Here is a 23,286-nt window from a genome sequence, read left to right on the forward strand (position 1 = left end):
CAAGAACTGGGGAAACTTGTAGACAAATTGAAACGACAGCACAGAAACTTGAAACTGGTGACTGTCTTTTGAAGACAGACATCTCTTTATTATGCTAGAATTCAGCAATTCTAAAATGCTAACGCTTTATTTTTAATTATTATACCTGATTTTGTCCTTTTATATTCCCTTCCTTTATATCTTATTCCACGTTCAATTCCAAAAGTACAGTGATGCAAGTATAACATCACAGGTATGTTGTTGGAAATAATTGAAGAAACCTTAAAATAAGCATATGTTGTGATCCTTCCTTGGGTTCATTACAAATGGCCTACTGTCTAATGATTTATTTATTATTAGTCACAAGTTGGCTTACATTAACACTGCAATGAAGTTACTGTGAAAATCCCCTAGTCGCCACACTCCGGCACATGTTCAGGTACACTGAGGGAGAATTTATCATAACCAATGCACCTAACCAGCACATCTTTCGGACTGTGGGAGGAAACTGGAGCACCCGGAGGAAACCCACGCAGACACAGGGAGAATGTGCAAACTCCGCACAGACAGTGAGCCAAGCCGGGAATCGAACCTGTGTCCCTGGCGCTGAGGCAGTAGTGCTAACCACTGTGCCACCGTGCCGTCCCTTAATGACTTACATTTAGTGCCATTTCTCATTCTCATCAGCTATACTCTCATCCCCCTAGACTTGGCAACAGATTCAAAATAATGTCAGGAAATGGGGAATACTTTAGCTTATGAAAGAAAAGCTGATATTGCAGATGGTGTACATTGCTGACAGTAATAGTAGAAAAGTCTGCTGCTTCCTTTTTGCTGAAATAAAGATGCTGGCGGAAGAGTAACAAGATGCAGATTGTGAGTGGGTGTACGTTCTATAATTCTGTATGGCCATTTGATCCACAAAGCCAATATAACAAGCTACTGAAAACACCAAATACATACTCAGGCCCCAGATTTCAGCACTAGCAGTGTGTCTTTGAGGACATTTCTGGTGTTGTCCACACTGAACGTCATAACAGGGAGGAGTGTTGGTGCAGATGTTGAGGGGCCAGCTGCTAGAAGTATACATAATACGCAGCTTATCAATCAGCGTATAACTTTGATTTGATACCAGTGCTGCTATTTTGGAGCTCAAAACTCCAGCTGACATCATCCCTGAAACAAGCACAGCTGGACACATGTTTAGCAGCAGGAAGGATCCCCTAACCCTACACTATTTAAAGGGAGCATCAGGTCAACTAACTGCTACTTATTGGCTCTTGCTGTGATTGTAAAAGAGTTTGTGTTTTAATAGAAATGTAGAAAGACTCATGGCACAGAAAGAGATCATTCGAAGAGTTCTTTACAATTGCTAAAGTTTACAGGAAGTCGTACGGCAGGTGTCCTTGTCCAAAATTCAAGGATTCTGCAGAAACCACTTGCTCCTAGTCATTGGGATGTGGCAGCAGGAGGATAGACTCTCCCTAGACAGCAGTGTGACAGAGAGAAGAAGCAAAGATGACATGGAACAGGATAAACAGCTGGAAGAGGAGATCGACATATGCCCTCAGTCAAAAGCTGTATCTACACAGGGTGTTTAGTGAGCAGTTTTCTTTCCTAAACTTTAACAACAGCTTACTAATTTAGTAAAACATCCCAAGGCACTATACAAGCATTATGAAACACAATTTAACACTGAGTAGCATGGGAGATTCAGGTGGCCTAAGGCTCCTAAAATTAGATTTTATGGAGCTTCTTAAAGAAAGAACAGAGACATGGCCACCAATGGTGAGGTCAATGAATTTGAGGATGCTGACGAGACTGGAATTAGCAGAGCACATCAATTTTAAGTATGGAGGGAATTACAAGATATGGAGGGGCAAGGCCCTGAAGGAAATTGAAAACAAGGATGAGAATTTTAAAATTGAAACATTGCATAACCTGGGGTGACTGTAGGTTAACAAGCGTAGGCTGGATATGTGAGCGGGAACTAGCAAGTTAGGTCACAGGCAGCAGAATTTTGAATGACCTCAAGTTTGCGGAAGGTAGAACAAGGGAGACCAGCCAGAAGTGCATTTGAATAGTCAAGTGACAGATGCATGGATGGGAGTTTCAACAACAACAGGAGAAAAGGGTGGAGGTGGAGAACATTACAGAGGTGGAAATATGTTGTCTTAGTGATGGTGTAGATGTATTGTTGAAAGTTCATCTCAGGATCAAATATTACACCAAGACTGCAAACAGTTTGATTCAGCCTCCTCAAGACAGTTGCCAGGGATAGGGATGGAGTTGCTAACAAGGGAATTAAGTTTGTACATGAATCAAGATAATGGGCATGATCTTACAAAATAAATTCGAAGGGCCAAATGAGTGAGAAAATGGGAAAGAATGTTGCTGATTTTTTTTCAGCAAGCCGCAAGTCACGATCTTACGGCATCAGTGCAAAAAAGAGCCTTGTTCCATTGTGTGTGGCGGGGGGGGGGGGGGGGGGGGGGCGGAAGCTTGAGCTCGCCAGTGAAGTCAGGTGCAGAGTGCTTGGGGCCCTATTGCACAGGCGCCCTGATCTCCCAGTGCAATGGAAGATCTGCCATCCCTCCTCACCCCCTTCTTGGACATTGCCGCACCCCCCACCAATCGTTCCCTGTGCCAGTCCCTCAACCCCAGCCCGCCGATCACTTCCTGTGCCAGTTCCTCCCTATTCCCTGCCGTTCGCTCTCTGTGCCATCCCTAATCATGACATTAATGGTTAAATCAACACAAAGCCGATCGCACTGGAAAAACAGGGCCAGGAAGATGGCTTTCAGCATGAGATCGGTTTGCACTTGCCGCAAAAGCCTCACGCTATCTTTGACTGTGCAGCAGGCTGGAATGATCACACCCAGTGACTCAGCTTTCCCAATGTTTAGTTGGAGGAAATTTCTGCTCATTTAATTATGGTGTTTGAACAAGCAGGCTGACAAGTTAGAGACAGCAGAGGGGTCAAAAGAGGTTAGGGTGAGGTAGAGCTGTGTATTGTCAGCATACATATGAAAACTGACACTGTGTTTTCTATTGATGTTGCCAAGTGACAGCACATTAGTGAAAAATAGGATGGACCACGAATAGGATGTTCCTTAGGGAACACCAGAGGTATAATTGAGGAAGAGCAAAGAGAAGCCATTTTAGGTAATTCTCTGGCTACAAGTGGACAGATAAGAATTGAACCAGGCAAGTGCAGTTCCACCCAGATGGACAGACAGACCCAGTGGAGAGACTTTGGAGTGGCATTTTGTGGTCAATGTGCCAAAAGCAGCAGAACATTGTGAGGGATAAGGAGGGATATTTTACCTTTGTCGCAGTTAGATAGCATGTAGTTTTTTTATCTTAATAAGAGCCATTTCATTACTTTGGTGGGAATTGAAAAATGATTGGAGGGATTCAACCATGAAGCTCCAAGACAAATCGGCATGGATTTGGGAGGCAACAGGAGAGGAAAGGGAGGTTGCAAATGGGATGGTAGCTGGCAAGAATGGAGGGGATGGGTGGCGATGGCAGATTGATGGTGAGGGTAACAGTACTCAGATAAGAAATCTGTTTCCAATATCAGCTAATACAGGAGCCTTATAGAAATAGGGTCCAGAGTGCCAGAAGTGGATTTCATTATCAAGTTGAGCTCAGGGAGGACATGAAGGAGATAGAAAAGAAACAAGAAAAAGATGTGAGTTTTAGGGTTGAGGTGTGAGGAACCTCAGATGAAGTTAGTTTGTTCCATTGGATTAGGGGAAGAGAGGCAAGTAATAGACCTTATGAACAGATGGTCGCCTACTTTGTGACAAGTGCATGAGATGTTCACACTTATTATTGGAAGTGAGGTAGAATGCGCCAGGTAGAGTGGTTTAAGAAAACCGTTCATGGTGGAGTAGAGAAGCCAACTGTTCTGTTTGCCTGGAGAATCTTTGAATAGCGGGCTGTTTTAGGGATGGAATTACACTTTGTGACCCAGAGAGATAAAACCAGTTGTCCACTACAGACAGTCAAATCTGCATTCCTTAGATTTTAGGAATCGCAGTTGGGGGTGTACATCAAGGAACGACTAGGGTGAGAGAGTGTTATGATTTTAGTGGGGGCAAGATAATGTAGAGGGTGACAGCAAATCAGTAGCTGCAGAAATGTCCTGATGGATTGTAGGCCAAAGGCTAGATGGTTGGGAATTTGAAAGTGAGCCTCAGAGCAGAGAGTAGGATGGCATTGCCAAAGTTGGTGAAAAAGGATGTGATTGTAAATATTTATCCAATCTGGAGCAGGTGGTAATGGCAACATCTCCCAGTTCACAATCCATTGTTGCACAAGAGAAGTCACTGAGGCTCTGCATCATAAGAGAGCTAACATACACTCCATTTTATCTTGCCAGAGAGAAGCAGGTAGGGCCTAGAGGACCCACCGTTGAATTGCACTATCTTGGCTTGGGCAGCAGGTCAGCGCTGGCTGGCTGGCTAGCAGCATGGACATTGCTGGAGTGGCAGTGGTTGGAGGCCCAACACTGACATCTTAAGAGAGGACAGCAGATTTATGCTCCAGCAAGTCATTGCACTGAATCAAGGCGGTGCCTCAGTAAGCTTCGCAATCTATTGCAGCACAAATTACTCAACACCATTCAAGTCACTTTGAACACTGGGATCCGCAGCCATGATGGCAGCAGCTTCAGCTTGTATGACAGCAAGGTGGCCTTGCAAGACCTCAGTCTGAGCTTCCACTGCAGCACTCAGAAATTGCGTGGCTTCTGCTTGTGTTACAATGGAAACAGACATCAATCATCAAGCACAGCATGATAGCTGGGACAAAGGTATGCTAATAGATTTAGCCATCCCTTCCATGCTGTACAGGATGGGCTCCACATTGTGCACAAGTCCCTTTGTCAGGTTGGTGTGAAGTCTTCCATGCTCCTTGACAATACATCCAGACATGCAGTACAATAAACATTTCATTGTGCAGACCCATCAGCCTTCTTCTGTAGACCACTACATTGAAGTGATCAATGGTGTCCTCTGGAGCAAAACCCATTTGCAATATCCCTGTCCTGAATGGAGGCCACTTGTACCCAATGTCTTACCGTGTTGCCCCTTTATGATTTTTAAATACTCAACTGATTGGAAATTTTGAAATTTGAAATGAGGCAGAACAAACTACTTAAAATGCAAGGCCACCATCCAAAGTTAAGGTGAAAAAGCAAACAAGACACCCTCAGGGGAGTCTGAAGGGACAGTTCCTAGAATTCAAAGACCCATCGAAATGCGTCAGTGTCTAAGGAATTGACATTAAAATGCCAAGTGCTGGATATTGAAGCAATGGCTGCCATGGACAGACCAACCCAAAACTGGTTGGAAATACATAATGGGTGAAGTATAGCAGGCCAGGCTGCAGCCAATGCAGGGAGATTGCTAGCAAGGTTTCAGCAGAAGAGAGCAGGCTGAAAGCTGGACTTCTCTCGTTCTCTCTCTCTCTCTTTTGGAACAAGTTCAACCTAGAACAATCTGGTTCAGTAGCCAGCACTGCTAGAAATTTACTAGCGAACCCAGATCTCGTAATAATTAGAACATCTTCTGGATCTGACCACATCCAGAAAAGCAGTTAATCGAAATTGGCCGCTATATTTAAAAATCTACACCTCAAGAACCAGCAAAGAACACTTAATTGCATATTACTTTCACTGCTTAAATAGTTAAATACATTCTGATTTGGGAAAGGCATATCTTTGTGAAAGAGAAATTTAAACATTTGTTGTGACCAACTGGATTGAGGAGGTTGACTGGAGGGGAGCCAATGCACTCCTTGTCACTTGGTCATAGCAACATTCAGATTCTGTCTCTAAGCTATACTGTAAATTATGCACAATGTCAGTATCTGAACTGGTGACTATTTGTATGAGAGCAACAGTGTTTCTTCTTCATCACTATCTTTCTGTTTTTCCATCACTTTCTCTTCTGCCACCTCCAAGCTAAGTCTCAGTTCTTAGGTGCCTGGAAAGAGAAAGGCACAAGGGTAGAATTATTGCATGTATGGTTCACCCTTGTCTTATTAGTCAGTTGTTTAGAGGTTTATGTTTTGGAGTATACATGGATTCCTTTTCACGTTGGCTGGCCATTTTAAGAATAAACTCATTGCTCCTGAAATGATGCCACAGACCACTTTCATGTGATTACTTAACATAGTCCTTTTACCATTAAATTTAAGGCAGAATTGACTTGTTTAAGATAATGGTTTCATGCCTCCTTTATAAATGAAAATAAGAAATAATGTTTTTAATCAGAGCAGAAATAGTCCATTCGGCCCCTCTGGCCTTCTCCACCATTCGGTAAGACCATGACCGATCTCATTGTGGTTTCTACTCATGGCAACTCCATTTGCCTGCCTACCTTCTATAACTGTTGATCCAGCTTCTTGTCTGGGGTCAAGAATTAAAATGATTAACAACCTTCTGAGAAAAGAAATTCCTTCTCATCTCTGTCTTAAATGGGAGGCCCCTTATTCTAAAACTGTGCCTCCCTAGTTCTTGATTGGCCAGGATAGAAAACATCTTCTCAGCATCTACCCTGCAAGCTCAAAGTGGACAACCTCACATTTTCCCACATTGTGCTCCATCTGCCAAATTTTAGCCTACTCGCTTAACCTATTTATATTCCTGTGCAAACTCTCGTGTCCTCCTCACAACTCGCTCTCAAACCATCTTTGTATCATCAACCAATTTGGTGATAATACACTCAGTTCCTTCAGCCATGTCATTAATATAGATTGTAAATAGTTGAGGCCACAGCACTAATCCCTGTGCAACCTAACAAGTTAAAGTTTGCGAAGTTGAAAGTGACCCATGTATCTCAACTTTCTGTTTCCTGTTAGTTAAGCCAGTTCTCTATTCAATGCTAACATATTGCCCCAACACCATTAACTCTTGTGTCGTTATCTTTTTATATGGCACCTTTTAAAATGCCTTTTGAAAATCCAAATATCTAACATTTACTGGTTCCCTTTTATCCACCCTGCATGTTATATCTTCAAAGAACTTTAATAAATATGTGAAACGTGATTTCCTTTTCATTAAATCATGTTGACTCTGTTTAATTCTATTATGATTTTCCAAATTACCTGCTACTACTTCCTTAATAATGGATCTAGCATTTTCAAATGAAAAAGATAGGCTAACTGGCCAGTAGTTTCCTGTTATCTGTTTCCCTCCTTTCTTGAATAGGGGGCATTCCATTTGCAGTTTTCAAATTTGCTGAATCTTACCAGAATCTAGAAAATTTTGGAACATTTAAACTAATGTGTCCAGTATCTCTGCCGGCATTCCTTTTAAGACCCTAGGATGCAGGCCATCAAGTCCAAGGAACTTGCCAGCCTTTCATCCCATTATCTTTCTTAATACTTTTCTCTGGTGAAAGTGATTGTTTTAAGTTCTTCGATGCCTTTCGCTCATTGACTTTTTACCATTCTTGGGAAACTTTTATTGTCTTCTGCTGTGAAGACAAATACAAAATATTTGTTCAAAGCCTTTGCATTTCCATGTTTCCCATTATTGATTGCCCTGTCTCATCCTCTAAGAAGATTCCTCCATGTCATCCTCTATGTTTACTTCAGCTACTGTCTTCCTTTTCGTGTACTTATATAAGCTCTTACCATTTGTTTTTATATTTCTTGCTAGTTTACTCTCAGTCAAATATCTTTAATTTTGTCATCCCATGCTAGCTTCTATTTTTTTCCCCAATATTCTGGACTACCACTAATCTTTGCAGACTTGCATTGATTCTCCCATCCTTAACCATGGATGGTTCATCCTTCTTGAAGAGGCTGTCATTCTCAGTGGAATATATTTTTATTGAGAGTTATGAAAGAGCCTCTTAAATATCTGTCCCCGCTTATCTACCATCTTACCCATTAAAATATTTTCCCAGTCTACCTTAGCCAAATCTATCTTCATACCTTTGTAATTGTCCTTATTTAAGTTTAAGACTCTAGTTTCTGACCTGGCTTTCTCATCCATAAACTAAATGTGAAATCCTGACATGTCGTGATCACTCTACCCTTGAGAATCCTTTACTACGAGATCATTACTTGACGTCGGTAACGGGGAAAATATTAGAATTTATTATAAATGCTGTTAATACTGGACACTTGATATGATTGGGAAAAGTCAACTTGCATTTATGAAAGGGAAATCATATTTGACAAATGAGTTGGAGTTTTTGAGGATGTTACCTGTAGCAGAGATAGTCAGTCATTGTGATGTATTTGGCTTTTCAGAAAGCTTATGATAAGGTCCCACACAGGAGGTTAATAAACAAAATTAGAGTGCATGGGATAGGGGTAATATACTGGTATGGCTTGCCATCCTGAAAATAGAACCATAGAACCATAGAAAATTACAGCTCAGAAACAGGCCTCTAGGCCCTTCTTGTCTGTGCCGAACCATTTTTTGCCTAGTCCCACTGATCTGCACTTGGACCATATCCCTCCACACCCCGCTTAAAATGACCCACTTATTCCTATGTTTTCTGTCTGTTAACTAATTCTAGTGGAATACCGTAAAGATCTGTGCTGACTACAGCTGTTCACAATCCATATAAATGATTTGGAGGAGAGGATCTAATATCATTTTTCAAACTTTCTGACATAAGGAGGATGCAAGGAGGCTTCATGGGAATTTGGACAGGCTAAGTGAGTTGGCATAACATGGCAGATAGAATATAATGTGACTAAGTGCGAAGTTAACCATTTTGCTAGAAAAAAGCAGAAAGGCAGAGTATTACTTAAATGATGAGATGTTGGGAAGTGTTGATGTCCAAAGAGATCTGGGTGTCCTTGTTCATGAGTCACTGAAAGTTAACCTACAGGTGCAGCAAACAAATAGGAAGGCAAACAATATGTTGGCCTTCATCACAAAGGGATTTGAGTGCAGGGGTAAAGATGCCTTGCTGCATCTGTATAGAGCCTTGGTGAGACCGCACCCTGGGGTATTGTGTGCAGTTTTGGTCTTCCTAACTAAGAAAGGATACGCATGCCATAGAGGGAGTGCAACAAAGGATCACCAGAGTGATCTCTGGGTTGGCAGGATTGTCTTATAAGGAGAGATTGAGGAGATTGGGCCTGTATTAAGTTGAGCTTCGAAGAATGAGATGATCTCATTGAAACTCTTAAAATTCTTACAGAGGGTGACAGGGTAGATGTAGATAGGATGTTTCCCCGGACTGGTGAGTTTGGAACAGGGGATAGTTTGTTAAAAGGGGGCAAGCTGTTTGGATGAGGAGGAATTGTTCCACTCAGGATGGTAAATCTTTGGAATTCTCTAACCCAGAGGGCTGTGGAAACTCAATCACTGAGCATGTTCAAGACAAAATTCGATAGATTTCTGGATACTAGTGACGTGAAAGGGGTATGGAGATATTGGGGGGAAAATGATGTCAAAGTAGATGATCAGCCAGGATTTGTCTGAATAGCGGGATCAAGCACAACGGGCCAAATGGCCTAATCTTGCTCCTATGTTCCGATATACAAGGGCAGTTTCTTTTTGCCTTAAAGGACTACTTTGGCTAAGATCAAGCCCAAGATGAGGCACATTGCCTTGTCTTGTGTGCTTTAATCTTGTTTGTCTTTCTTGTTTGCCTTGGTTTTCACAGAGGAGAATGACATGGGTGGATGTACTGTGGGCTTGCGGTGGACTGAAAAGATTGAGTATGTGGACTTTAACAAAGAGGTTGTGCTGGAATCTTTGAATGGCATCAAGATAGATAAGTCGCCGGGTCCGGATGGGATGTACCCCAGGTTACTGTGGGAGGCGAGGGAAGAGATTGCAGAGCCTCAGGCGATGATCTTTGCGTCGTCGATGGAGACGGGAGAGGTGCCGGAGGATTAGAGGATTGCAGATGTGGTTCCTATTTTCAAGAAGCGGAATAGGGATAGCCCAGGAAATTACCAACCGATGAGTCTAACCTCAGTGGTTGGTAAGCTGATGGAGAAGATCCTGAGGGACAAGATTTATGAGCATTTAGAGAGGTTTAGTATGCTCAAGAATACTCAGCATGGCTTTGTCAAAGGCAGATCGTGCCTTACGAGCCTGGTGGAGTTCTTCGAAAATGTGACTAAACACATTGACAAAGGGAAAGCGGTAGATGTCGTTTATATGGATTTTAGCAAGGCGTTCGATAAGGTCCCCCATGCAAGGCTTCTCGAAAAAGTGAGAGGGCATGGGCTCCAAGGGGCTGCTGCCCTGTGGATCCAGAACTGGCTTGCCCAAAGGAGGCAGAGAGTGGGTATAGATGGGTCTTTTTCTAATTGGAGGTCGGTCACCAGTGGTGTGCCCCAGGGATCTGTTCTGGGACCCTTGCTGTTTGTCATTTTCATAAATGACCTGGATGAGGAAGTGGAGGGATGGGTTGGTAAGTTTGCCGATGACACGAAGGTTGATGGGGTTGTGGATAGTCTGGAGGGATGTCAGAAGTTACAGAGGGACATAGATAGGATGCAAGACTGGGCAGACAAGTGGCAGATGGACTTCAACCCAGATAAATGCGTAGTGGTCCATTTTGCAGGTCGAATGGGATGAAGGAGTACAATATAAAGGGAAAGACTCTTCGTACGGTAGAGGATCAGAAGGACCTTGGGGTCCGGTTCCATAGGACTCTAAAATCGGCCCCGCAGGTGGAGGAGGTGGTTAAGAAGGCGTATGGTGTGCTGGCCTTTATCAATCGAGGGATTGAGTTCAGGAGTCCGGGGATAATGATGCAGCTATATAAGACCCTCGTCAGACCCCACTTGGAGTACTGTGCTCAGTTCTGGTTGCCTCATTAGAGGAAGGATGTGGAAAAGATTGAAAGGGTGCAGAGGAGATTTACAAGGATGTTGCCTGGATTGAGTGGCATGCCTTATGAGGATAGGCTGAGGGAGCTCGGTCTTTTCTCCTTGGAGAGACGTAGGATGAGAGGAGACCTAATAGAGGTATATAAGATGTTGAGAGGCATAGATCGGGTGGACTCTCAGAGGCTTTTTCCCAGGGTGGAAATGGCTGCTACGAGAGGACACAGGTTTAAGGTGCTGGGGGGTAGGGACAGGGGAAATGTTAGGGGGAAGTTTTTCACTCAGAGGGTGGTGGGCGAGTGGAATCGGCTGCCGTCAGTGGTGGAGGCAAACTCAATAGAGTCTTTTAAGAAACTCCTGGATGAGTACATGGGACTTAATAGGATGGAGGGTTATAGGTAGGCCTAAAAGGTAGGGATATGTTCGGCACAACTTGTGGGGCCGAAGGGCATGTTTTGTGCTGTCGTTTTCTATGTTTCTATGTTTCCTTGAATTGGATTCACTTGGATTTTGAATTTGGCTTTTGGAGCAAGCAAGGAATGGATTTGGATATGCCCGGTCCACTCTGAGCATTGGCTTTGTAACTTTAAGAATGGAATAAAAAATTTAATAGAAAAAGGATCTGACTGGGGAAATCAGAGCTTTCGCTTTTCCATGCCCTAATAGCTTACTGAAGATCAAAGTCTCCTGCTTCAACACATAGTCTGGTGCAGTAATGATGTACCTGCATGAATTAGAGCTACAGCCATGAACAGAAGTGAGAAGAATATCTGTTAGAGTGCTGCTGTAAATTGGGTTTCTGGAAAGCCTGAATGACATTGAAGGAGAAGAAACTAGTCAGTGAACAGGGTAAAAATCTCGATGAATGTGAGGAGAGTACCTCTAAACTAAACAGTGGCAGTGGGGATGAGGGTGTTGCTTGAATTTAGCAGAATTATGGTGTGATTAGCAAATTGAATATGGAGAGACCGAAATGTTTTTTAATTTTTCTAATTTTAATGAATTGTGAAATTAATAGAAGTGTTTGAACAGTCACTTGGTATTAGAGAACTTCAATATTGCTGAAAAGAGAACATAGAACAGTACAGCACAGAACAGGCCCTTCGGCCCATGATGTTGTGCCGAGCTTTATCTGAAACCAAGATCAAGCTATCCCACTCCCTATCATCCTGGTGTGCTCCATGTGCCTATCCAATAACCGCTTAAATGTTCCTAAAGTGTCTGACTCCACTATCACTGCAGGCAGTCCATTCCACACCCCAACCACTCTCTGCGTAAAGAACCTACCTCTGATATCCTTCCTATATCTCCCACCATGAACCCTATAGTTATGCCCCCTTTTAATAGCTCCATCCACCCGAGGAAATAGTCTTTGAACGTTCACTCTATCTATCCCCTTCATCATTTTATAAACCTCTATTAAGTCTCCCCTCAGCCTCCTCCGCTCTAGAGAGAACAGCCCTAGCTCCCTCAACCTTTCCTCATAAGACCTACCCTCCAAACCAGGCAGCATCCTGGTAAATTTCCTCTGCACTCTTTCCAGCGCTTCCACATCCTTCTTATAGTGAGGTGACCAGAACTGCACACAATATTCCAAATGTGGTCTCACCAAGGTCCTGTACAGTTGCAGCATAACCCCACGGCTCTTAAACTCCAACCCCCTGTTAATAAAAGCTAACACACTATAGGCCTTCTTCACAGCTCTATCCACTTGAGTGGCAACCTTTAGAGATCTGTGGATATGGACCCCAAGATCTCTCTGTTCCTCCAGTCTTCAGAACCCTACCTTTGACCCTGTAATCCACATTTAAATTAGTCCTACCAAAATGAATCACCTCACATTTATCAGGGTTAAACTCCATTTGCCATTTTTCAGCCCAGCTTTGCATCCTATCTATGTTTCTTTGCAGCCTACAACAGCCCTCCACCTCATCCACTACTCCACCAATCTTGGTGTCATCAGCAAATTTACTGATCCACCCTTCAGCCCCCTCCTCTAAGTCATTAATAAAAATCACAAAGAGCAGAAGACCAAGCACTGATCCCTGTGGCACTCCGCTAGCAACCTGCCTCCAATCCGAAAATTTTCCATCCACCACCACCCTCTGTCCTCGATCAGACAGCCAGTTACCTATCCAATCGGTCAACTTTCCCTCTATCCCACACCTCCTCACTTTCATCATAAGCCGACCATAGGGGACCTTATCAAAGGCCTTACTAAAATCCATGTATATGACAAGATGTTGTCTGGGGTTTTTTGCCTCACCCGAAATTGTTTTGGGGCATTTTTGTTTTTTTCTGAGGAGTGCAAGATGTAAAAGTTCAGTGACATGTTTCTCTTTTCAGCAATATAAAAATGTTTAAAATCAAATTATGTTACTGAAGTGCAGGCAGCTGAATTAAAGTGCATTGAACAATAGATATTAGCATGGGATTTGGGGACAGAAGCACTGATAAGGAGGGTGGAATTTAAACCAGCCCATCGAGACTGAAAATATGGCGGCTGGGAAGACTTACGGGAGGCCGGCTGCCTGGTTGCCGGTGGCGGGAAAACCTCCTGGGAATAGGTGGGTGGCGGGATGGTGTCAGTGCAGGAAAGTCGCCTTCTCGCAGCAAGATTGTAATTAGGGTCGTTACTGAGCTGATTAAAGTAATTTAAAGTCAAATTTTCCATGATTTAACTTGCCTTCCGCATTACATGGAAACCCATGGGAGTCCCATGGTTACTGAAGTTTGCCCATTTAAATCTGGCAAATTATATGGGGGGTGGTGTCAATTTGGACCTGATCTGCATTGAAGGCTAGCCTATCAATGTCTTCTGATCCAGCCTGAATAATCTGAAGCTCCAGGGGACTGGCTGGAGATGTGTGGGAGTGAAGCCTGTCTTCCGAAGCTGATCTTTGGAAGTCAGAGGGCCAGGCCCTTCAAGTGGCCACATTAAATGCAGGAGCAAAAGTCTACCTCTTGAAAATGTGGTCTCACTTTGCAGGAAATAGCAATGAAATTATTTCATCCTGTAATGCTCAGTCTACTTGTTAGGATGTCTGCGATGTTCGTCAGGCCAGGCCCCCAGTAGCAGCTGCAGGAGGCAACTCCAGAACAAATGGCCAGACAGTAGGGGACAGCACCAGGCCCAGCCTAGAGGTTTTTCCACATGCTTGACCTGCCTTTAGATGGCTGAGGTAGTGCCGGCGGAGACTCCTCCTCTCTCTCGAGACTGTCACTCAGCTTTGAGCTCTCATGTAGGGTGACCCTTAGCTGAGGGGCTGTGCTTAAAGTGACAGCCGTGTTGAATTTCTGTGCCACTGGTTACTTCCAGAGTTTGACGAGGTCCCTACATGGCATTTCACAGAGATCCACACACAGCTGCATCAAGAAAGTCACCTCTGCCATTTTCAAGAGTGCTGGTGACTTAATAAAATTTTACACAGATGAAGGCAACCAGGCTGAGTGCCCCATAGGATTTGCCGCAACGGCAAAATATACATGACTGCAGGGGCTCATCAACTGCACACAAGTTATAGAGTCATAGAGGTTTACAGCATGGAAACAGGCCCTTCAGCCCAACTTGTCCACGCCGCCCTTTTTTTTAAACCCCTAAGCTAATCCCAATTGCCCGCATTTGGCCCATATCCCTCTATACCCATCTTATCCAGGTAACTATCTAAATGCTTTTTAAAAGCCAAAATTGTACCCGCCTCTACTATACCACTGGCAGCTTGTTCCAGACACTCCCCACCCTCTGTGTGAAAGAATTGCCCCTCTGGACACTTTTGTATCTCTCCCCTCTGACCTTAAACCTATGCCCTCTAGTTTTAGACTCCCCTACCTTTGGGAAAAGATATTGACTATCTATCTTATCTATGCCCCTCATTATTTTATAGACCTCTATAAGGTCACCCCTCAGCCTCTTACGCTCCAGAGAAAAAAGTCCCAGTATATCCAGCCTCTCCTTATAACTCAAACCATCAAGTCCCGGTAGCATCCTAGTAAATCTTTTCTGCACTCTTTCTGGTTTAATAATATCCTTTCTATAATAGGGTGACCAGGACTGCACACAGTATTCCAAGTGTGGCCTTACCAATGTCTTGTACAACTTCAACAAGACGTCCCAACTCCTGTATTCAATGTTCTGACCGATGAAACCAAGCATGCTGAATGCCTTCTTCACCACTCTGTCCACCTGTGACTCCACTTTCAAGGAGCTATGAACATGTACCCCAAGATCTCTTTGTTCTGTAACTCTCCCCAATGCCCTACCATTAACTGAATAAGTCCTGCCCTGGTTCAATCTACGAAAATTCATCACCTTGCATTTGTCTAAATTAAACTCCATCTGCCTTTCGTCAGCCCACTGGCCCAATTGATCAAGATCCCGTTGCAATTGGAGATAACTTTCTTCACTGTCCACTATGCCACCAATCTTGTTGCCATCAACACACTCTCTGACCAGCCAGCTGCTTTCAGAAACAAGAGATTTAACTCTTCAAAAGTCCAGATGGTGTATGATCTCCATCTACCTACCCTTCCCCTGACTGACCAGCTGCCCCCCAACTGCCCAACCCTCCCCCAACTGCCCAACCAACCCCTAACTGACCAACCAACCCCTAACTGACCAACCAACCCCTAACTGACCAGCCATCCTCCGACTGCCCAAACCTCCCCACGACTGCCTGACCTCCCCCCCCCCCACACCACTGAGTGCCCGACCTTCCCCCAACTGACCAACCAACCCTTAACTGACCAGCCACCCAACAAAGAACAAAGAAAATTACAGCACAGGAACAGGCCCTTCGGCCCTCCAAGCCTGCACCGACCATGCTGCCCGACGTAACTAAAACCCCCTACCCTTCCGCGGACCATATCCCTCTATTCCCATCTTATTCATGTACTTGTCAAGACGCCCCTTAAAAGTCACTACCGTATCCACTTCTCCCCCGGCAACGAGTTCCAGGCACCCACCACTCTCTGTGTAAAAAATCTGCCTCGTACATCTTTTTTAAACCTTGCCCCTCGCACCTTAAACCTGTGCCCTCTAGTAATTGACTCTTCCACCCTGGGAAAAAGCTAACTGACTATCCACTCTGTCCATGCCTCTCATAATCTTGTAGACTTCTATCAGGTCTCCCCTCAATCTCCGTTGTTCCAGTGAGAACAAACCAAGTTTCTCCAACCTTTCCTCATAGCTAATGCTCTCGGGACCAGGTAACATCCTGGTAAATCTTTTCTGTACCCTCTCCAAAGCCTCCACATCCTTCTGGTAGTGTGGTGACCAGAATTGAACACTATATTCCAAGTGCGACCTCACTAAGGTTCTATAAAGCTGCAACATGACTTGCCAATTTTTAAACTCAATACCCCGGCCGATGAAGGCAAGCATGCCCTATGCCTTCTTGACTACCTTCTCCACCTGCTTTGCCACGTTCAGTGACCTGTGTACCTGTACACCCAGATCCCTTTGCCTATCAATACTCTTAAGGGTTCTGCCATTTACTGTATATTTCCTATCTGTATCAGACCTTCCAAAATGCATTACCCTCTGACTGCCCAAACCTCCCCCAACTGACCAACCAACCCCTAACTGACCAGCCACCCTCCGACTGCCCAAACCTCTCCCCGACTGCCTGACCCCCTCACACTGAGTGCCTGACCACAACCCTCCCGACAGACTAACCAACCCCTGACTGCCCAACCCTCCCCTCAACTGACCAAACGTCCCCCCACTGCCTCACACCTAACCAACTGCCCGACTACATCTCCCGACTGCCCGACCCGCTCCCCACCGACTGCCCGACCCTGCCCCCTGACTGTCCGGCCCTGCCCAATTTCACACCCCCCCAACTGCCCAGCCCCCCCACAACTGCTCAACCCTCAGTCCTGTGACTGTTTGATCTACCTCCCCAATTAACACCCCGACTGCCCGATGCCCACTGACTGCCCGGTCCGCCCCTAACAGCCCTCCCCTGTGACTGCCCCCACTTTCCCCAATTATCCAAACCTCTTGCCTGTCCAGTTCCTCCCCCAAACTTTGTTTACGGACCTACCTTCTCCCTGGCTTGGAAGTGGCTGGACCTTTGTGGTGGTATTCTCCTGAGCTCCCACCAGCGGGTTCAGTGGCAGGCATGGGGGAGAATTCAGCAGGAGGCCCAAAAAGCAGATTTATGCCAGTGAAAATTTCCAAAGGGATCTTCCGCTGGTGCCCGCCATGGAGGATCAGGAAACGCGCTAGAGGCCAGCGTAAAGTGCATTTGCATTCCGCTAATGGGATGCAGATGAAGGTCCAACCACCTATGCCCAATTCTGTACGATGCCAGCAGGAAAAAATGCCAGTGCGAAACAGTTTTGGAACAACGTTGTGTGCAGATGTCAGGACTCACCTGAACAATGCTTGGGCTGCCACTGGAGTTCAGGATGGAGGCCACTGGCAAACCTGCCTCAGAATGTCACAGGAGATCCAACTTCTTTCATCAATAGCGGGTCAGTGATGTTAGGCACCCAGATGGACTGCACACCCTCAGGCCGAGTGGCCATGCAATGGAAAATGGCGCAAAACCCCTGGGTGCATATAGAGACATCCTCCGCAGCAGGAAATATTCCATGTTTCTGTCCCACAGACTAGTTTTAAATAGTGCTACTAGGGACCGCCTGCTGAGGTGTTGCATCCCTTGGGCAGCATGCTTAGTGCTGGGCTGCATGCGACTGTTATTTAAATTAGAAAGGCTGTCTGCATCAGATTGAACGGGACCAGGTAATCCTACATCGCAATTGCGTATTTTCTCTGGCGGAATTGAATTTTGGTTCCCCTGTGTCTGTCTACATTATCACATTTAATAGCTCTATCATTGATTCTTCAGGCAATGTATTTTATTTTGAATAATTTAAGGCAATCAAAGAGGGATCCAATACTCTGAATCTCATTTTTAACCTCATTTATCTTGTACCTGATCTTTGATGTGAGTGGAGGTGAGGGAAATGTGCTACATTTAAAATATAAAATCATGACGTAATATGTAATTGTATTTAAAAAGGAATAATTAGATCCTGACTGAGTGGAATGGTTCTTTCAGTAGGTGACTTTTATCGAGTCAGATGCTGATATGAGTAGAAAATGCTGGAAATACTCAGCAGGTATGGCAGCATCTGTGGAGTGAGACCTGAAATGCTAACTCTGTTTCTTTCTCCACAGATGCTGCCAGACCACGTGAGTATTTTCAGCATTCTCTGTTTTTATTTTAGATTCCCAGCATCGACGATACTTTGCTTGGAACTGTTCATAGAGTTGGAAAAACCAGCTCAAGCAAGCTCAGGATTGGTTCATACAACCAAAGCTGGAGTTGAACCAATGGACATTTTTTCAAGTGTTGAAGTGAGTTTGGAGTAAGAAGTGTTAGATCTTGGTTAAGATGGGGAAGGTGGGCATATATACTCTTAATTTCCATAAAAGGAGCAGCTGGATGACCAAATAGCTTTCCTTGGTTGCGCCATTATGATCTGGTAGCTTCAAAGGGAAATTGGTATGAAATGTTGCATGTAACATGGTGAATGTATCAAAATGTGCAGTAAGATAATGTATCTGTTTGAAAGAAGATGGTTTCTGCTGCTGGTTATAGCGCACAGTAACATAAATTCTATTTGGATGTGCTGATGCAGAAGCTCATGAAATCACCCATCAGCCCAGAATTTAAAATTAAGAATTATTACACTTCTTTCCTTTTTTAACCATTTTCTCCATTCCCTGATACCTCTGTCGAAGGCACTGATTTCTTGCTGAGTGACAGTTTAGTCGTGTGAAGTGGCCCATGGTATGTCACCCAAGGTGCCATCCTTCTTACATGAAGGTAGTTAATGAGTGTCAGTATCTTTCAGCCACACCAGCATCACAGGAAGTCTACCCTTGCCCGTACGCAAAGCTCTATCAGAGGTCAGTGGATAAGACCTCTCACCGGGTGACAGTGAGGTGAATTGTCATGTTTCTAAGCCACAAAGTTGAGATATGCTATCAGAGAATTAAGCCAAGATTGAACCTTGAACCTTGGCTCAGCTACTCATTGCCTGAACCTTTGGGTCAAAAAGAGCGTTACTTCATTAGATTTTAAGGAAGTTCATAGATCATTTCTTGTTATCAATGTCAGTATTTATGCTCCACATGAGCCTCCATCCACCCTCTACATCTCCCTTCCAGGCGTCCTCCCTCCCCCCCATCAATATATACTTCTATTCCTTTCTCCCCCATGTATGTATCTAGCTTCCCCTGAAATGTACTCATATTATCACTTTACCCATTCCCTGTAGTATTGAGTGTCATATTCTCACCACTCATTAGGTAAAGAGGTTTCTCATGAAATCTCGATTGGATTATTAAACAACTTCATTAGGTTGAATAATATGGGAGCATTCCCCACCCCCGATGACCTGGGCGTTATGAAGTCGGCTCACATTCCCAATGCCATTATGACAGTTTAATCCAAATGACAGGCTTAAAAATCGTGAGTCTACTCATGTTATTAAAGTTTTATTTAAATAGATAGTTAAGGTTATTAACAACCTAATTGATTGCAAAAATATGTTCTGTCTGCATTAATATGCCTGCAGAGCCTATTTTACAGCATGTGGGATTCCCATTTTTTTATGAGGAACTTTGTTAGGGCAGGCATGAAACCTGGCAGTTCAGAGTTCTGTAGCTGCTGAGAGTGCTTCAATCAAGGAGCATTTTCCATTTAACTTAGATTAATTAGAGGCCCTGATCTGTCTGCTGAGTGCTCTGTTTATTTCTTGTCCATCACCCAAGGCAATAAAGTTACTTGTCTTGGTGGAAGTCACAATCTCCAGCGAGGAGGAGGAGAAAATGAGGAGAAGATTGAGAGGAAGAAGAGCAGGGCAGAGCAGGAGGTCCCGGGTGCACTGGTTTTGCATGAAGGGGCCAGAGCTGTGCCAGACACAGAGGGTATTGGAGGCAACATAAATTCTCAGAGGAAGTGCAGAAGGCCTCATGAAGCCCCTCAAGTATACAGGCAGAGACTGATCTCTCAGCAAATGTCAGAGACTCAATGCAAGAGAAGGCTCCAGATATCAAGAACCACAGTCACATCACTCTATGACATGCTTGGAGGGAAGATCTCCTCCATCTGCACTGGGGGGGCACCCAGTAGCTGTTCTCTGAAGGTCACTGATGCTCTCAACCTCTTCATATTAAGCCCCTTTCAGGCAGCACATGGAGACCTCAGTTGATTAACACAGTCTGCTGTACATCACTGCATGAAGGTCTTCACTGATGCTACGCTTTGAAGGGCAAGGAATTACATCTCCTTTACACTGGACAAGCAAAGTGTGCTGGAAAGAGCCAGAGGGTTTGTGGTGATTGCAGGTTTCCCCCAAGGTGCAGGGAGCCATTCATTGTACTCACGCACCATAAAGGCACCTACTAGAAGCCCTGCACCTTTATTCACAGGTGCCAGAACTATTTAGTGGCTATTGAATGTCTTATAGGTGACAAGGGGTATCCAGTGAAGAGGAGGCTTATGATGCCTTGTGAAGGTGCCCAGGACAGAAGCGGAGAGGAGATACAATGACAGCCATGAAAGCGCTAGGGTAATAGTCAAGCAGACCATCAGCCTATTGAAAATGAGCTTCAGATGCTTGACAAATCTGGAGAGGCATTACCTACACTCCATCACGTGTCCCTGATGGTCGCGGTGTGCTGCGCCCTCCATGACCTCACTATCCAAAGAGGATATGCCCTGGAGGATGAGGGCAAGGATGAGCTGAGTGAAATTGCCGTAATCGTATGGATGCCTTAATGAGGCAAAGATTTCAGAAGTCTCAAAAATTCCGACATCAGAGACATGTGTCCAAACCTTTCTCTTTGTGCAATGTGATACCCATCACCGTCATGACAACACACCCTTTCCAAAGATTAACACACAAGGCACCATACCCTGCATCAATATTATAAAAGCTTTCATCTATCTCCTGATACAAGTCCCACAGCCACAGCATAGTATGAAAACACCAGCATGAGTGTTCATGGGTTTATTTACAAATGTGCAATGATGAGATACATTGAAAGGAATAAGCTGCTCACTCAGGCATCCCTCTGGGTAACTACTGTGGAGTTTTTTATGACACACTTATGAGTTCCCCCCACCCCACTTGCTGCCGCACTGGGGAGAAGCTGCTACTCTGTTACTTTCCTTGCTCTCAATGACTTTGGCAGGCGACCTCTGTGCTGTTGCAGTTTTGAATGGCCTGCCATGCTAGAAGACCCCACGTGAGAGACATGATAAACTTCTGTCACCACAGGAAGAGTGTGTCAATGACAGATGGACAGAGGAGATGCTACCCGCCTTCAGAAGAGCCCTGAGAGGTTCTTCTGGATGGTGGCAGCTGGTGCTCACCCTCTGCTTCCTCATCCAAGGCTTCCTCTAGGACCTTTGGGTCCTCCTTGCCTACCAGTTATGTCTGGATCTGCATCAGGCTCCCGGTCCCCCTGTTAACCTGGCTCTGGGCCACTAAGCTGCATTATGCTCAGTTTGCCCCTCCAGAACAGTTGCCAGTCTGTCCATAGAGGAAACCTGGTGCTCTGAGTGGGTGATTGCTGTGCACACGGCCTGGATGGATAGCTCCACAGTGTGGCTGGAGCGCAAAGCCACTCTGGTAAATCCGTCAAATCCTCAAGGAACACACACCCGACATCCAGCATCTGGTCCCTTACGGATGATTCCAGAGGCTCGTCATCTAACGCAAAAGCAGTTGCTGGATCACCCCAGACACTCCTTTGACTGCACAATGCCTGCTCCACCACACTCCCTGGTAGCCGTGAAGTGTCCTCGCCAGGCTGTATCTGCCTCCATTCTGAAGCACAATTCCCTGCTGAGATGCCGGTATCTGTGATGGCGCTTGGGACAGACAGAAGATGTAACGCTGCATCCACCGAGGGCTCTCCTCCTCAGAAGGGTGACTGCACAGCATCCAGAGGAGGATTCATGGAAGAGGCTTCACCTGTGACAGAGAGATATAAGTCAGGGGGTTAGTGGTCATCACAGACCTTGCCACGACAGTGCAACATCACTAAGCTCTGCAACATTACTCATGTCCGACAAGAGAGATGAGGCAATGCAAAATACAACATTTGAAGGTTACAATTATGGTTACAATTCCCCAAGGTTTCAGTGTTGGAACTATATTACTGGGTTTTATTGTAGCAAAACAAACCTCCTACTCGCCTCTCCCCTTTTTATGCTTTTTGCCATCTCACCAGATGCTCATCTTCTTCCAATCTCGCCTCCACCAATGGTCCTGGATGACTCTGCATTAATAAGAGTCAACACCTCCCCCCAGACTAGCCTCACCACTCCAGAACTGTGAGCTCGCTTCTCCTGAAAAGATATGCAAGAGTGCACTCACTAGCTGTGTGGCAGCCTCGATACTGTGCACATTCCTCATCCACACAGTCTGCCACTCCCACCCCAACCCTTCAACTGGAGCATAGAAACTAGAAGCAGAAGTAGGCCATTCGGCCCTTCGAGCCTGTTCCACCATTCATTTTGATCATGGCTGATCGTTGAATTCAATATCCTGATCCCGCCTTCCCCCATATCCCTTGATCCCTTTAGCCCTTAGAGCCGTATCTAATTTCTTCTTGAAAACTTTTAAAAGCACACTGACATTGTCACTGACAGAAATGAATTTGCTGCATCATGCTGCACCGGAGCTCCAGCTACACTCACATTCCTCTTGCATTCGTGACAGTACTGTAGCACACTGGGACAAGATTTCACAAGCAGAGGATATACCCACCCTGGATGCCCTCATGAGGCCATTGAGCCTTTATTGGCATTGAGACCAGGTTCTCCTCCACAGTCTGACATTGCTGACTGCCTCGGCTACCTCCTCCCATGCAGCATGTGTTTTAGTCTGATTTCTCCTCTTCCTGCCAGATGGCATCAGCTGCCCACCTCGGTCCAACACTGCACAGAGGAGGGCTCTGAGTGAGTCACCATTAAATCGAGGAGCTGCTGTGCCCCTTCTCCCCTCCCTCCCAATGGCTCAGACATCTCTGGGAGGGAAACATGCAACAATTAGACAACTCCTCTCTGCAAAGATGTGGAAAATTTATTCAGGTTTAAAAATAAAGACTCCTCTGCTCTGTGGCAATGTTTGGACATAGCAGAACTTAAATAAATACACAGTCACTGTAAAAGCCTGCAAATTGCTGAAGTCACAATGAGCTTCGAGCCTGTGAACAATGCAGGCATTTGCTGACACTCTCCTGTGCCAGGGGACATTTTAAATTACTGGCTGTGACCTCGTTCCGCATCACAGCCAATGACCTTGGAGGCCGGACATCCCACCCTCCATCATTGATTGGGTGGAATGAAGGCCTCAAACCCGCCCTTGTCTTGTGAAAGTGGGACCAGAAGTTGAAAGGCTACCGACTTCCAGATATGAAACCCACTTCCCCCCCCACCCCCCACACCTCCAAAC

The 23,286-nt window shown here is 45.1% G+C and overlaps 1 protein-coding gene across 13 annotated transcripts in view; it reads left to right on the forward strand.

Moving 5' to 3' along the window:
- Positions 1–23,286, forward strand: part of dnmt3aa (DNA (cytosine-5-)-methyltransferase 3 alpha a) — a 516,733-nt gene that overhangs the window by 448,829 nt on the left and 44,618 nt on the right. For 7 of the 13 annotated variants that reach the window (XM_078213021.1, XM_078213026.1, XM_078213025.1 and 4 more), the window contains one exon: positions 17,990–18,004. The exons of 3 other annotated variants lie outside the window; for them this stretch is intronic. In XM_078213021.1, coding sequence (XP_078069147.1) covers positions 17,990–18,004 — 15 coding nt within the window. Of the gene's footprint in view, positions 1–17,989; positions 18,170–23,286 lie in introns of those variants that run through there. 3 more of the 13 variants (XR_013497772.1, XR_013497773.1, XM_078213032.1) reach the window with 2 other exon arrangements.

Source organism: Mustelus asterias, chromosome 5 (genome assembly GCF_964213995.1).
Source record: "Mustelus asterias chromosome 5, sMusAst1.hap1.1, whole genome shotgun sequence".
Classification (NCBI taxonomy): domain Eukaryota; kingdom Metazoa; phylum Chordata; class Chondrichthyes; order Carcharhiniformes; family Triakidae; genus Mustelus; species Mustelus asterias.